General features: G+C 38.8%; 1 protein-coding gene across 3 annotated transcripts in view; it reads right to left on the bottom strand.

Annotated features, from left to right (window-relative positions):
• Positions 1–4,189: 4,189 nt before the first annotated feature.
• Positions 4,190–17,051, bottom strand: part of Csnk2a1 (casein kinase 2 alpha 1) — a 54,785-nt gene continuing 41,923 nt past the window's right edge. For 2 of the 3 annotated variants that reach the window (XM_015482007.2, XM_048811142.1), the window contains 8 exons: positions 16,760–16,819; positions 14,683–14,766; positions 10,643–10,753; positions 9,688–9,789; positions 8,479–8,579; positions 7,631–7,779; positions 6,753–6,839; positions 4,190–5,585 (listed from right to left, as the gene is read on the bottom strand). In XM_015482007.2, coding sequence (XP_015337493.1) covers positions 5,470–5,585; positions 6,753–6,839; positions 7,631–7,779; positions 8,479–8,579; positions 9,688–9,789; positions 10,643–10,753; positions 14,683–14,766; positions 16,760–16,819 — 810 coding nt within the window. In that variant the 3' untranslated portion in view covers positions 4,190–5,469. The remainder of the gene's footprint in view (positions 5,586–6,752; positions 6,840–7,630; positions 7,780–8,478; positions 8,580–9,687; positions 9,790–10,642; positions 10,754–14,682; positions 14,767–16,759; positions 16,820–17,051) is intronic. The other variant, XM_048811141.1, reaches the window with a different exon arrangement.

A 17,051-nucleotide genomic window follows, 5' to 3' on the forward strand; every position in this document is an offset into this window, starting at 1 on the left:
AAGAAGGAAGAGAAAGGGTCTGATCAGGAAAGGGAAGATGAGGACCCATCTGTATTGGTAATAAGGATTTAACTTGGATAGCAGGTTTATGGGTGTGTTACAGCTTTCCTTAAAATCTGATACACGTGTAAAAATGTTTTATAATAAGTCACTTGTGTAAATATTCAGAGAGGTTAAGTAACTGAACCCAAATCATGCAGCCAGAGTTGATTAGAAGCAGGGAATCTGTGGTTCTACTAAGTTGCTTCTCTTAAGTGGTTAAGTTCACCACAGTCTATAAAGTGCTTATCTATGTAAAATGAATTCCAAGTTGGGTGCAGTGGCCCATGCTTTTAATATCAGCAACTAGGGAGGATCACAAGTTTGAGGCCATCCTCAGCAACTGAGCAAGACCCTGTCTCAAAATAAGGAGGACTGTAGCTCAGTGGTAAAGCACCCCTGGGTTCAATCCCCAGCACCAAAATAAAACAAGATGAATTCCGACTCAAAATATCCTTACACCTTCTGTACATCTGTCTTACTATATACAAGTGGTAGAAAGTAGGGAGACTGTAGCATTTTAGTCTATTAATTTGACTACGATCTTTGCTAAGCCTTTAGCCATCTATGATTTCACTAGAGATCATTTAATGAAATATTTTCTTGTCATGTTAGCTTGTTCCATGGCTATAATTACAGATACAAACCTCAGGGCAAGGATATCACCTTATAATGTTGAGATGCTCTTTATGCAACAATACGTCCATTTACTTATTTTGTGTGTGGGGGGAATCCATGACGGTGACAGTAGGAGTGTAGGAGGAACTACCTATTTTTAAGAATTATGCTCTTCTATCCAGTCCTCTTAAATCTTAAGGGATAATGGGCCATCTTTTTTTTTTTTTTTTATAAAAAGAAGCAGCTTTTTATAAGGATGCATAGATAAGACATGCAAGGTCATCAAGTATACCTGTATGTGGGAAGATAATTAAATGAAAAGGTATTAAATGAAAAGTTTATGGCCAGAAGAAACAATAATCCTATAAAAGTTTAGGTATGGGGCTGGGGATATAACTCAGTTGGTAGAGTGCTTGCCTCCACATGCTATGAAGAAAAAGAACATGGGTAGAAACGGCAGTGGGAAAAGCAGGGAAGATCACTTTAGATGAGTTAGGATCAAGGTTTTTAGACACGTTCTCTGAGGCAGGACTGAAGGCCACTTCAGAGCCTTTGGGTGAACTTTTTCCTTCACCAGGAATAGGCCCTGGCCAGCCTGGGTTACCTAGGACCATACAGTCTCTAAAGCTGAAGCACAAGGGAGGCAAGGGCTGGTGATTAATAAACAACTCCTTACACCCAATTCTAATCTTGGGAGAGAATCTGCTGGTGGGAATCTGTAGGTGGTGGTGACAAAAGTAGATTTTTCAGGATGTACTCAATGGTCAGTTCTAATTATAACTGTACTTAATAGGTGAAAATGAAATTTCAAGAGCAAGAGAAAATGAAAACCCCCAATTGTGTCAATCTCCGATTTTCTCTACTATTTTATGACTATAGTAATTTAGCCCTAATCCGAAGAGCTATTTCATCAAATATACTGTATCTGACAGTCACACTGTAATGTCTTGTCTCACGTACACATTCAAAAAGTTGGATCCTGAGGGATAATTTCAAATACAAGATATTACACAAGAGTTCCTTATATCTAAACCTTTCTCAATTCCCAATAATCTCAACCTCAATGTATCGGGGCCATAAAATAATAGTACACAGGGAACACTTTTAGGAAACTAGATATTTGGGATACTAATATTTTCTCTGATTTCAAAATTTTAAACTGTGTTTAAATGAGAAATAAAAGCAATTCAAGTCTACTTTTGTGGGTTTTACTAAGTTGGTATTGATAAGCCAGTGACATGTTTTACCTCTTCCCCAGCCTTTTGATGGTTTATGTTCAAGTCATCAAGTATGTTCCCACAAGCCCGCCAGCACACACTCAATCCAGGTGCCCAAGACTTAACAAGTGACCTCCAGGGCTGGACTATCTGCAAAGATGACCCTTCATAGGACTTATGCCACTTACTGGTCTTTTCTGCTAAAACAAGCCTTTGTATTTAAGCGCTAAACTACGTAAAACTAGTGTCAGAGCTGAAAAAGATCTCAGAAGACACCTCAGTCTCCCCGAGCTTAAATACACACAGAGGTACTAAGGAAGGGCCTTTGCCAGAGATTGTACTGGGAATTACAGTTCAAGGCAAGACCAAGGACTAATATTCCATAGCAAAGGGCCAGAGGAATAAGGTTTATGAGGGCCTAACAGGTGCCAGACACTTGATATATACTGTCACTAAATTCCAAGGCATCAGAGGCTCCATTTAATAGATGAAACTAACTCAGAAGTGAAGTGGTTTGCCTAGTAACCAAGTATGTGAGAAGGGGAGGACTGAACAGTCTTGTTTGGCAACAACATCATTTTCCATTCACGGTACTCTGAGGTCAAAAACTCCCAGACTGCCGAGCTTCTCAACCAATCTCAATCCCACTTGTCATCTCCATCAACCCAATACTAAATTCAAACCACGTGAAAGCTATCTAAGCACACACGGTGTCGGGTGGAGAAGCATATTGCTCAGGCTGCAGGGACATTTCATTTATTTAAATGTTTTTATTTAAAAAAAAAAATTAAAGACCTTCATGGCACAACTTCTTCCCAGCACAGTTATGATTTAGTTATACCAATTACAATACAATTACAACCAATAAATCAAAGTGAGGGAGGACTTCTGACTTTAAACTTAAAAAGGTGGGGGTGAAGAGACCACTTCAAAGAAGGTTAAAAAATGTTAAAATCCTTTCAGAATAACTGCCAACATAGCCATTCTATATTGGCATTCCGTTTCCTGCCATCTAAGCAATGCAGACACAGGTAGTGCTGAGAAATAGTGTCCCAATACAAGGTATGCAGATGAGGTAATTTACAACAACACAGAAGTTGTTACTCTGTAACCCTTGCCCCACCCACCCACACAAATGGGTCTTTAAAAAAAAAAACTCTCTTCATGCTTCTGCTGACTCCTTAAGTCGCATTTTAAAAAAACATTTATGTATTTTAAAAGGCTCTTGGTGGCACTTCAGAGTCCTCTGCAGTCACCTTCAGTTCTCACAAGGTCTGAGAGGTATGAGGAGGTCCACTGTCTGTAGCTCTCCACATCAATCTCAGCTACAACTAGATTTCTGAGCTACAAGACTGGGGTGTGAAGCCTTGATTTCCAACCCTCCTCCCCCACCTCAAAAGAAAAAAATTCATTAATCATAAGCGTCCTGTTCAAGCACAATCCAGTGCAAACGTAATCACAAATTGCATCTCTGGCACATCTGGTGCTTTTTAGCTTCTGCACAAGTTCAACATGGTAACCCTCACAGCATTCTAGGGCATCAAAGGGTCAAGTACAATAAATAATCACTGTAAGTAGCTACAAGGAAGAAAATCACCCTGTCACAGTCAGAATGTTTTCCCTTCAGTTCTCCCTACAGTTGAGAAGCATTATAAAAGGAGGCGTCGGCTTCCTCTAGAGTTTACCATTATATTCCCCAAAGCCACCACCTTGATAAAGTTACTAAAACCAAGATGGATTACAAAGTTAGATAAGTTCATTAAAGTCAACTCCCTAAACAACTGCTTATTTATGATGCCCAGGTGAGAAAGGCTCGTGAATCTATAAGGTAGGAGAATGGGGAACTAAGATTTTAGGCCTCAAAATATGTTGGAAGAATTTTTTCCTAGTCCCCATAAGCAGCTACTGTAATGAAATAACAGGAGAAAATACAGAGCTGATGGTTTTGCTATTGTGCTTAAAAAACTAGGCTTCCTTAGTGAAGCACCTGATAAACTTAGGTGGTTGGAGTACAGTGGAAAGTCCACTTTATACACACACACAAACACAAAAACTGGCGACTTTTCCCATCCCCAATCCCTGCACTGCTGACACAAAATGAGTTTTATGGCAAAGGATCCTTAACCCCAGAGACGCTTTGGCTTGTGGTGCTTTTTTAAGGCCTCTCTGCCCTGCCCAGTACCATGGGTCAAACAAGGGGTGTATAAAAACCGGGGCTTTGGGAAGCCTCCATGGTACAGGGCTGCAGGCCCCTCAGATGTGAATGTGAGACACCCACCCAGCGAGACCTTTACACAGGGAACTTAAATCTAACCTTGATAAATAAAACCAAACGTTTATTTACACCAAAGAATTCCAACACTGGATCTTTCACATATGAAGGACAAAGTATTATATATATACACACAGCAAGGGGTGGCAGGGCTGTAACAACAGTTGATAGTGGCCCACGATTACAGGTCTACCATTTCTGTTTCACTGGAGATAGTGGCTCTGCTCCTGCCTTTTAGATACATTTATAAGACCGAGGAACAGGTCTTCTCATTGGATGGCATGTAAAGGAAGGGAGGGTAGGAGGAAAAGAAGGTAGAAAGCTTAAAATGAAACTCAGCGTGGCCTCACTGCCCATTAGTTCTCAGAGCTGCTATCATGAAACCTACATCGAAAATGTTCTTTTGAGAAAAGCAGTAAGCTATGCCCAGTAACCAAGTGACTTCAACATGGCCAAGTCAAAGAAAATGAATAGATTTTTGCCTTCTCCCTCCTACCAGCTATTGAGCACAGCATGTTGGGAGGTGAAAGGGGAAAAGATCAAGGTAGGAAGGAGCCTGGGAGGGAAGGTATCACAATTTTAAACTAAACTAAAACTAAAATTATAAGTGAGCTGGATTTAGGGTTAGGTCAGTAAGACATGATTCATACTAAACAGAAGTTTTTAGGATCTGTCTGCACTTTGTGTAGATTTTCAACATCTCAACATAAGTAAGACACGCTTCCACTAGAGTCGCCAGGATAACCCCACTGAAGCACTTCTGGAGTAAAGTCATGTAAGTGACCAGCAGTACACTGCTCTTAGATTGGGTCCGACCTGCCTCTCTTCCTTCCTGCCTCCTGAGAAGTTACGTTTTTGTAATCTCTGGAGAAGAGCGTGAGATACAACCCCCCAAAGTGTAGGAAGATGGGGGAAGCAACAGTGGGAATGGGAAGAAATCTCCGCCCAAATGCAGCAGCTGGAATTGAGGCTGGTTTATCTTTGTTCTTTAGTCATGAGGAACTGAATTTAGAAGGGGAGAAAAAAAATCTGTCCGTGAAATATTCCACCTGCAGGTAATTTTTCAGGGAATCCCCTGAGTTATGAAAAGTTCGAGTTAAAAACAAAAAAGAAAAAAAAGTAAAAGAAAAAAGAAAAAAAAAAGAAAAAGAAAATCAGCCTATTATAATTTTTTTTTTATGACTGAACTACTATAAATCCACAAGCAACGGTTCAGACACGGTGCTTCTGAAGTGTTCACCCCTCCCCGCCAGGCGCAAGCTGCATCAAGGAGAAGGTGGACTTCCCCACCTCTGCTCAGGCATCAGGAGACAGATGGGGCCATTACTGCTGAGCACCAGCGGCAGCTGGAACAGGCATCCCCAGGGGGTTGGCAGCAGCAATCACTGGTGAGCCTGCCAGAGGTCCAAGGGGCGATGGGGTTGGCACTGAAGAAATCCCTGAAAGAAAACAGCTAACAGTGAGTCAGAGATACCAAGCACAGCAACAGCAGTCACTAGTTTTTCCTAGGATTCTTTTCTTTAATGAAGGCTCCCTCCTGGTCAATTTTTTACCCATTATCTTGGAATCAGATCTCTAACAGAACACGAAACACTTACTCATTCTTTTCTATAGCCACATGATATCCCACTGAACAGATGCCCCATAACTGATTTAACCAGCTCTCTACTGATAACTGTTTTCAATGTACTGCTAACACAAATAAGTAATCTCGGCTGTACATTATTGTGCACATAGGTAAAATACTTTAAGAGGATAAAAAATAAATGGCAGCTAGTTCTTTAAAAAAAAAAAAAAAAGAATCGAGACAGGCACAGTGGCACCCATCTATAATCCCAGGTACTTAGAAAACTAAGATCAGAAGTTTGCAATGTGAGGCCAACCTTAGCAACTTACTGAGACTCTCAGGATAAAAAAAGGGCCGAGGATGTTGCTTGGTGGTAAAGTGCTCCTGGGTTGAATTCCCAGCACCAGGAAGAAAAAAAAAAAAAAAAAAGAAATGAAATGGCTGGGGGATGTAGCTCAGTGATACAATGCTTACCTCACATGCATGTGAGGGTATATGAGTAAATGCCTTATAATCACCAGTGTACCCACTTGGATGTTACCTGAATGCATAATTCTTAGGGTATGGGCCTATAGATACTTTTTTTTTTTTTAAGAGAGAGAGAGAGAGAGAGAGAGAGAATTTATTTATTTATTTATTTATTTTAGTTTTCGGCAAACACAACATCTTTGTTTGTATGTGGTGCTGAGGATCGAACCCGGGCCGCACGCATGCCAGGCGAGCGCGCTACCGCTTGACCCACATCCCCAGCCTGATACTTTTGAATAATTGTACATTTTATTAAAAATCGCAAAACCACAGTTTAATAATAATGGAAAACAATTTTGTATGAATTATACTTCATGGTCAAGAGAGTGTCACTAAAGTAAATTTAAGTATAAAATGCACCTTGAGACCTGATGGGAAAAGCCACATGGGCTGGTCTGTCATCAAGGACAGACCACAGAGAAGATACATAAGAAATCAGGCCACAAAGAAGGCATGAAACTAACAGTAATGGACTTCTACATTTTAAATGGGAATATACCAACAAACTGACCTGACATCATATTGGCGCTGCTGACAGGTGTACTGCCCCCTGGCATGTTAGATGAACCCATTCGAGCCTGGTCCTTTACGACAGTGTCTAGAAAAGAGACAAAAGATTAGGCTCTGTTTTGTTTGAAGGCTAAACTAACCAGCCTTTGGGGGCCTTATAGCAGCCACCTTCAAACTTTGCATTTTATCTTACTCCATATTATTCCTGGAACTTAAGGTAGCAATTGCCTTCACCATAAATTAGACAAGTAGCTTAAAGCAGAAATACCTTTTCTGTCCAACGGTGACAAAGGTAAACTCTGAAACCAAATGGTAGGAAAATAAGGTAATTACCATAATAGCGCTAACTTAAGATGTTAAGTTGGTAGTGATGAAGTTGGGACTTAATGGAAACAAATACAGTCTAACTTGATCAAGACAACATTCCTCAGGGAACAGTCCAACACTGATGTGTCACTGTAGCAGCATTTAATCCAGGACAGCACAATTAGCTATACTCATAAATGTAAATCAAAGTCTACCTATAATATTATAAGCCTTACTGGGTCTCCCCAACAAATGATTACCAGAGAAAGGACAGATGAAGTACTGTTCATTTCTAATTCAACTATTCCAGACCACCCTCTAAACAGTAAATTTATAGATTTGAAACCTCCCCCTAAATTTGCACAATGGTTGCCATCAATGTCCACTTGAAGATACCGAGGCTCAATGTGGGCCAAGTAACTTGCAGGGAGCTAACAGGAGTTAGACTGCAGCTCTCTCCAACGGGACCAAGGGAGCAGAGCTTTCTTCACAGCATACATTCTGCCTCACTTCTCACATTCTGCCGGGAAGTGATGGAAAAGCCTCCACAGGCTGTGTGCAGTTAAGACTCACAGAAATAGGGATGTTCCATGGCCTCTCTTGCAGTGAGCCGTGACTGGTGGTCATACCGCAGCAGCTTGTCCAAAAAATCCAAGGCCTCAGGGCTGACAAGGTGCTGGTTTTCACTATGTACAAAGCGTTCCCATCGCTTACGAGAGTGTCTACAAGGACAAAAGGGGGAATGAGAAATGGCTCACAGGGATAAAGAAGCCCAATACTTCATTGCTACATCTTCCTCAGCCAACAGAAAAGAAAGGCAAAATTCAAGATAGCAGTCTTGTACCACTCTACCACAGTGGGGGTGGGGTGGGGTGAGAAGATGACAAAGCTAATTGGAGGCTGAAAGTAGGAGCGTTACAAAAAAGAGAAATCCGAGTCCTCCAATTTTAAGATCCATGAATTCAGGTTATTTTATAGGATGTTGTGAATGTTCCTTGCAGCAATGAGGGCAGGAGGCTGAGCTAACTAGACCTCTTTCCTGTTCCCACACACATCCCCGACAACTTTGCCATTTGGCGAGCAGAAGCTCTTGCATTAGGAAAGTCCACAAATTTCTGTTAAAACCTAAATCAAGAGATTGTGATTTGTGCCTCAACTGTAACCCTTACTCTAAAACCCGTTTCATTAATTTCATAGGAATTCTCTTATTACAATCCTCATACTTAAAATCCTCTAAGTGAATGTGAGAAATAGTCATTCAACCCAATGCTTTACAGGCCTGTTCAATGCAGCATCCTGCAGCACCAGAACATGGGCACTCTAGCATTGCTGGCAAAAACAACAGAACTATTTCAAGAATCCAAAGCGTCAACTCAAACCTAAGCAATTATGTCAGAGATGCACAGATTTTATGGACTTACCTGCCCAAGATATCATTGAAACGTGGATCTAATTCAATGTTGTATTTGTCAATATAGTCATATAAATCTTCTGTCCCCAGAACCTTGGCTATCCTCACCAACTAGTATTAAAGAAAGACAAAAACCCAAACCACAAGTACATTACATGATTAAATCAACAACCACAACCAAATTAACAGAAAGGCGCCATTATGCCTATAGGTATGAATGTTACCTCCTAATAGTTTGCGATTCAAATTTGTGTGCAGCAGGAATGAATTGACATAAAATTCTCAAATCAACTCAATGTGAAAATGTTAGAAAAAACTGCTTTTTAACTTTCCGCTTGAAATGTTCCCCTACTGGAACTGTGCCCCTCACCCTGCCAACCCAACTGAAGATATCACTTCTTTTGGGAAGCTGCCCTTGCACATGAAGACTACTCTCCACCACTGTCTTTGTACCTTAGTACTCTGACAGTTACAGCTCTAATTAATTTCCTTATCTGTTTAATTCTCTTACAGATGCTCTATGAACTACTTGATAAAGACTGAGTCCTGCATGGCACCTGACAGTTACTGCCTTTGTCAGGTTGTATTCTATCATTCATTAGAAATGAATGCTCAATGGGAACAAGGCAACAGTACCTTCCACAAGGTGCTAGAATCATGCTAGCTCCTCATGAATGAAATGGCCCAAGGGGAAAGTGGAGTTAAGTCTAAAAAACACCATCTCTATTTCTACTGATATGTAACAACTCAATCCATATAAAGAAATGGATCTCAGAAATATTACATATAAACCAACATATAGGAGAGAATATTTCCAACTCTAATGAAAGTTTACAGCAGGAGATTCTATGGTAATGTACACTTTTTAATCTGAATAACAGTTGCATGATTATTTTAATATAATTATTTGAAATATACACATGCTTAATATTCATATGAATATTTCACAATAAAACAAGTACTGCAAACTAAAAAGATGGAAGAGAAAAAAGACTGTCTGATTTCAAAAAGCTAAGTTGGTGGCTACCAAGTATCAACCTGAAGATGAATGTCATGTTGACTGAACAAGCAGTAAATTGAAAACTTTTCTCTATCCTCAGAGATAGAATAGATAGAGGGCTAAGCATTTGTATTTTAGACAAGTCCACTGAGGTTTCTAACGAGGATGCAGGTCTGGTCATCACTACATAAGTTTCTTAATGGGAACAATGTATATCACCTGATCATAATTATCATGTCCATGGAAAAATGGCTCCTTCCGGAAGATCATACTTGCCAGCATACAACCCAAGCTCCACATATCCAAACTATAATCATACATCTGCATTCAAACAAAGTAATTGTTATCATATGTGAATGCCCAGGCTTTTGACTTTAAAGCAGAAAATTGTCTATTATTAAAAAAAAAAACAAACAAACAAAACAAAACAGACAAACAAAAAAGAAACCATTCCTCTGAGAAAAACCAGAGGCATATTATCTTTTCTTTTTATGCATTCATGCAATATTATAACAATGTGCACATACTACTTTAAATTGCTTTTTAAAAAAAAGTTACATAAGAAAATCCCTGGTCTATGAAATCCTCTACCCCCACTTTAAACAGTACTGGGGATTGAACTCAGGATCTTGTGTATGTAAGACAAACACTCTAGTACTGGGCTACATCCCCACTCCCAGAGTCTGAAACTCTTCAATGCATCTGATAATAACCTAGGAAGAAATGACCATGAAAAGTACCTCAAAGAATTTTCAGATTTTTAGAATGTGGTAAATTTAGGTATCCCCCCACTACCTTTGTGTGTGTGTGTGTATCTTTATATACAGGGTGCAAGTTAGAGAAGCAAAGGGAACATTTTTAAGTTTACTCTTAAGATTGGTTAAACCTCGCTTATAATTTTCAAAAAATTTGAAATTTCTGACTAGAAAAAATATTTCGGGTATACTTTCCCTTAATTAAGGATCAAATACAGACCTATTGATATTCTACCAACATTATGAGAACAAAAGCAATACAAATTATGGGAAATAAAGTGATTCATGTTACATTTCACATAAAAAGGACTGCTATGGATGTACATAAATGGCTTATTCAAAGGCTCAAAGTGATGTAATTTGTAAATTATGTGCAAAACAACATAGGACCAAAATTGTACTTGCCCTTCTCTTCTCACCTGATAGTCTACAAGTAGCTCGGGACCTTTGAAGTATCGGGAAGCAACTCTGACATTATATTCTTGGCCAGGATGGTAAAACTCAGCTAAACCCCAGTCTATTAGCCGTAGCTGAAAGGAAAGAGAGAGAATAAACCATGAGCAACTTTATCTTCCTCTAAGCTATTTCCATTGGGCCACTAGAGTATTCTATTAAAAAATATCACCTACGTCACTCTTTATTGAAACTCCTTTATTAGCTTTTATAATAATTAAACTTAGCTTGACATTCAGCTTTTCCCATGAAATAGTTTATGAAGACACTCTAATTTTATGTCTCTCCGAATTTCTTTCTTTTTTGTGTTACTGGGTGGGGATTAAACTCAGGGCCTGGCACATGGATAGTACTCTATCCCTAAACTTTATCCCCAGCCCATCTCATTGGACTAAATTAATGCTATTCAACTTACTAGTGAACATTTTCTTTTGGGATACTTAAGTTAGCTCCTCAATGAAGTCTTTTCTAATCACCCAAGTAGAAGAAATCATTGCCTTTAGTTCCCTGAACTTTAGGTATATTTCTTTAACTCTTTATTGTCTGTTTTCCACCTTTCATTTTAAATATGGACTGTCAACTCCTTGAGTTAGTTAAAAACTGTTTTAGTTACCTTTGTAATTTTTAGAATTTAACACAATACCTGGTACACAGGAGGAAAAAAAAAATACTTGCTGAGTGAATGAAGTTTTAGAAAAGTCACATATACAAATAAAACTTTTACCAAAATGTGTCCTGAAAGTAGAAAAAGGACAAGTAGAGACAAGAGATAACCCTATTTGACCATAGGCAAAGCATGACCATACTCTGGTGTGAGCAGCACACCTTGAGGGAAAATGACTGACTGCTCTGGAGTAAGTCACTGTATACATCTCAAATCTAAACCTGATTATTCCCTGAAAATCAACTCCATTCAGTTTCCTTCTCAGTAAAAGATGACCTCAAGCAACCTGCCACTCAGGCCAATTTTAAGATTCACCTTCTGTTTCCCTCACACCTCCTATTTAATCTGTCATCAACTCCTGCTGCTGTGCCATATTTTGACCATTACCATCACCTCCTCAATCCATTCTACCACCATCTTGTCTGATTTACTGCATTTGCCCCCTTTCCTAAGTAATATCCCTGCATTTACTCTTGCCTTCTATCATCTACACAGCAACCAGAACATTTCTTGTAAACCTGTTTATTTTAGAACAATTAGAGGTCCACAGGAGGTTGCAAAAATAGTAGCAAATCTGTGTTCCCTTCAATGGGTTTCTCTCAATAGCAACATCACACACACCTAAAGTACAATAGCAAAAGCAGGAAATTGATACTGGAATAATTCATAAGTCTTAAATGCACTCATGGAGGTGCATGTGTGCAGTTCTATACAATTTTAATCACATCACTTTCACCAAAAGATACAGAAGTGTTCCATCACCACGGAGATGTTTCACGTGCTGTCAATTTCTAGTAACCTGTGTTCTCAATCTCCTTGGTTCTTTCATTTGTAGAATTAGCATATAACTTTTTGAGATGTGTTTTTTCTCTCAGTATAAAACCTATCCAAGTTACTGCATGTAATCAGAGTTGCTTCCTTTTATGGCTAATATTATACCATAATAGGATATGGTAAAGATATATAATACCAGTATTTTTAAACCATTCACCCATGGAAGCATGTTTTTTTTTCCTCAATTCTGAGCTATCACAAATAAAGCTACATTTATGTATATTGGTTTTTGTGTGGACCCAAGTTTTTTTCTTTGAGATAAATGACACAGTTGGATTATATGGTATACAGATATTTAGCTTAATAAAGTGACAAACTACAAACTGGAAAACAACAGTTTAATATTTTCCAAGATGCCAAATTTTGTATTTCCAACAGCAAGGTATCAAGTTTCTTCACAACCTTGCCAGCTTTTTAAAATTTTAGCTGTTCTAATACATATAAAATGAACATTAAAACGCAAGTGAGAATATATCAATGTTCTGCTCAGACCTTGAAAAAGCTCTCCATTTTCAGAGACAGGGACTGACAATTACCTCTTAAGATGTGCATAACTTGATTCTCCTTACCTCTGATCTCATTTCCCTCTTTTCTCCATTTTATCCCAGTTCCATCCTTATTGCTGTTCTAACATGCGAGGCTGTGACATTATCATACATACATGTGCATACATATGTGTATGTACACACACACACACAAGCTTGTTTTCATCCATAGTTCCTTGCTGATGATTTCCATAATACCTATTCCTTAAATAACTAGAATGTGGAGTATCTCTTTTGCTGAAGTATTTGGCCTTTTGTCCTTGGTTCCTGAAGCAGTTTCAGAGCAATACAGGTAAGACAATTAATGCTGTGGTACTTTAGGACTTAGAAAACAAGATTTCTTGCTGCCTTCCTTCTTCCTATACCTTTTTCTCCTCAATGAAGACCACAGAACTGAATTTCTCTTAAGGTGAATCACAGAACTGAAAACCTGTTTGAGCTGGCCACATTGTAAGAGTTCTGAGAAAGAGTTGTGGGAACTCCAGTTAAACACTAACCATAACCCTAACCCTAAGACCACTATTTCAGAAGAGGTCCTGTGCCATTTCGGGGAGGAATACTGTACAGAAAGGCCAAGAAGAATCTAAACAGACAGGATTTGATGAGTTTCTCCTCTTAGTCTATTAGCATTAGATCATACTCTTTCTGTGCAATCACTTTGCTACACAGTTGTCCATGTTACAATCACACTTATGCAATAAAGTCTCCATGAAAGTCCAAAAGGTCAGGGTTCAGAGAACCTCTCAACAGCTGAACATGGGGAGGTTCCGAGAGGGTGATGTGCCTGGAGATGGCAAGGAAGCTGCACCGCTTCACACATGCCTTGCCCTGTGCACCTATTATTTCTGTAATATCCTTTATAATAAACCAGTAAATGTGTTTCCCCTAGTTCTGAGAAAGGGGTTGTGGGAAGTCCAAGTTAAAGCCAGTTAGTCAGAAGCAAAATGTTAAACAACCTGGGGCTTGGGATTAGTAGCTAAAAAAGGTAAGAGGGCAATCTTGGAATCTAATGTTATCTTCAGGTCAGAAATGAATCAAATTAGAGATGTTGTCTGCAGTAGAATTAATTACTGGCTTACTGGTGGGAACAAATCCCCATGCTTTTGGGGGTTACAGAAGTGATCTCTGTTTGGGGGAAAACAGTTTAAGTAGGTTCTTCCTCTTAATGTTCAGACAGGCACATTCTTGCCTGTTTGCTATTTCCTTTACCTGAAACATATTTCCCCTGAGACAGCATGGCAGGGATTCTTCCAGTGTTTACTAAGATGTCACCTTCCCAACGAAAGCTTCTCGTAACCCTTTTTTGAAACAGCAACACCCTTGGCCATTCAGTACTCCTTAATTTTTGGTCACCTCAAAAAATGTGGCCGTCACACTTCCCATGTAAAGCAATAGTAGAGGTGAGGCCTCGGATGCTTATTAACCAAACTAGCATTTTCTAAATATTTCAGCCACTTCACAGCTATATACTTTTAATTCTCACATTTAACTTAATGGTGTACAAGGCAATCATTACACTCATTTATTTTTCTTTTTAATATTTATTTTTCAGTTTTCCGTGGACACAACATCTTTTATGTGGTGCTGAGGATTGAACCCAGGGCCCTGCAAATGCCAGGCGAGCACGTTACTGCTTGAGCCACATCTCTAGCCCCATTACACTCATTTCACAGGTAAGGAAAAGAAGACAAATGAGAAAAGGGTTTCTCAGAAACAAATTATTCAATAAGAAAAACTAGAAACAAAGTTTCCTGGTCTAGACAAATGTTTTGTCCACTATACTCATCTGTTTCCTTGACAGTATTCCTAGGCATATAAACAATGGTTTAAAAATGGTGATTTAATTAATCTAGTCAGTTACCAAATATTTATCAAAAAAAGCACCTGTAACCATAACAGATACTAGGGATAAAGTGTTGAAGATTCCATCATGCAGATAAATAAAATCTGTTTATCTCTTTACCTTTCTGTGCTCATGATCAATCATGACATTATGGGGCTTCACATCTCTATGCATAATTCCCATGCTGTGACAATAATCCAGGGCCTGTGGGAGGAGCAGCTAAAAGTCAGGTTTCTTAATACAGTTCTTTAATTTTTTTTTTCTCCAACTAAATTTTCCTCCTATCTTCTGGAGACAACCCTAGGAATCAGGATTAGGACAATCACTTCTACAGCTATTTTTCAGAGACTTTTCCCAGGATTCCATAGACAAGCAAACTCAGGTCTCTGAACTTCAAGTTCTGTTCTTTTTTTTTTTTATTACCTTTATTTATTTTTATGTGGTGCTGAGGATTGAACCCAGGACCTTGCACGTGCTAGGCAAGCACTCTACAGCTGAGCCACAACCTCAGCCCTCAAGTTCTGTTCTTTACAGAGTTGTTTCAACTACCTTTCTATTCAGAAAGACCCAAAAGTATATACCAGTTGCACCACTTCCAATTTTGCCTCTTATCCAAAATCTAGATTATTTCCATAAACATAGGCCTCATAAAAGAAAACCAGCCTATATGTAAACCTTATATCTGAAGAAGAATACGTGTTTAGCAGCTAAGAGTTTATAACAGAGATTGGAAAACCAAGGCCTATGGACCAAATCTGGAGGTTGTTGTCCATTTTTGTGAATAATATGTTATGGCACAAAGTCACATCTATTTATTTGTATGACTATTTCTTTTCTTTTTTAAATTTAAATATTTATTCTTAAGTTTTAGGTGGACACAATATTTTTAATTTACATTTATGTGGTGCTAAGGATCGAACCCAGGGCCTCATGCATGCTAGGTGAGCACTCTACCACTGAGCCATAACCTCAGCCCCATGACTGCTTTTACGTTTGTAAGAACAGAGCCAAATGGTATGACAAAGACCCCATTTGCTCATAAATCCTAAATATTTACCATTCAGCCTTTTAATGAATTTTGCAAACCCATGATCTAGGTCATCCAATCCCATCTGAAAAGTTTCCTACCCCAAATTAAGATGAACTGAATAATCTTTGGGGTTCATTAATTCTGGTCTTTTAGTCAACTGATATCATTACCCAAGTTCTTTTCTTTCTTTTTTTTTTGGGGGGGGGGGCGGTGGTGGTGGTGGTACTAGGGATTAAACCCAGGGGCGCTTTACCACTGAGTTACATCCCTGGCCCTTTTTGAGCTGAGGGCCTTGTTTAGTTATGGCTGGCTTTGAACTTGTGATCCTCATCAAAGTTCTTGTCCTAACTTAAGGGCAACTTGGATTCCCACAATTCTCAGGACTAGGCAAGCATATTCATAACTTTCTGAAGCCTTGCTTGCCATAGGACTCCATGGGCCAATGGACAGATCAAATATCTCCGAATGCTTGATGTTAACCCTGTTTAATAAGAAACCTTAGCCAAGTCTTAGCAACTCTCTCCTCTATAAAATTGATAGAGCAAGATATTTGATGATCCCACTTGAGAAATCAAAGTTCACTCTCAATCACCAATCCCTAAACAGATTTATATAATCCTGAGGACAATGACCCTCTGAGGCTCAGTTAAAGTTTGCTGTTTTACTTGTTGAATCATAAGTGAAATAAAAGTAAAGCAAAAGCTATCACATCAACTGTTTCACTCTCAGCTCTTAACATCTCTTTCAAAGGATTCTAAGTTATATTCCTACTAGACCCTATCCCCACAACCCTTACAAAAGTCTAAAGATTTTAATACCATTAGCTGTTGAAAACTTGAATGTGCAGGGTCCAGTGATGCACACCTATAATCCCAGTTGCTTAAGAGACTGAGCAAGGAAAGTAAAATTCAAGGCCAGCCTGGGCAACTTGGTGAGATCCTGTCACAAAATAAAAAGGGCTAGGGATGTAGGTCAGCAGTAGAGCGCTTACAAGGCCCCAAATTTAATCCCCAGTACTGAAAAAATACAAACGAACAAACCCACTTATATGTTTTCCAAAACACTTCACAAAGTTTATTCACTGGCTTTTCTTCCATCAGTGGGACTATTTTACAAAGGTAAGACCAATTAAAATTAAAAAGATATTTGACATCCAAGGATCCTTACCTTCAGAATCTCATACATGTAAAATCGAATATCATAGTCTGTTAACGTCTGGTACAATTGCTGTCAAAGACAAATGCAATATTTGAGCCACAAAATAATGCTAAGAAGAAAGCAATTTCTCATTCTCACTCATTGTAATTCAAATTAAGACCTGGTTCCTTTGCCACACTTAGATCTGTCTGTTCATTGCTTTCTATATCTCCAACATAACATTCACTTAGAATTTGGGTCTTCATCTCTACATGTAAAAGTGAAGAATTACTTACTTAAATATATTGCTGAAGCTAAATCT

Source organism: Marmota marmota, unplaced genomic scaffold, assembly GCF_001458135.2.
Source record: "Marmota marmota marmota unplaced genomic scaffold, marMar, whole genome shotgun sequence".
NCBI classification, from domain to species: Eukaryota; Metazoa; Chordata; class Mammalia; order Rodentia; family Sciuridae; genus Marmota; species Marmota marmota.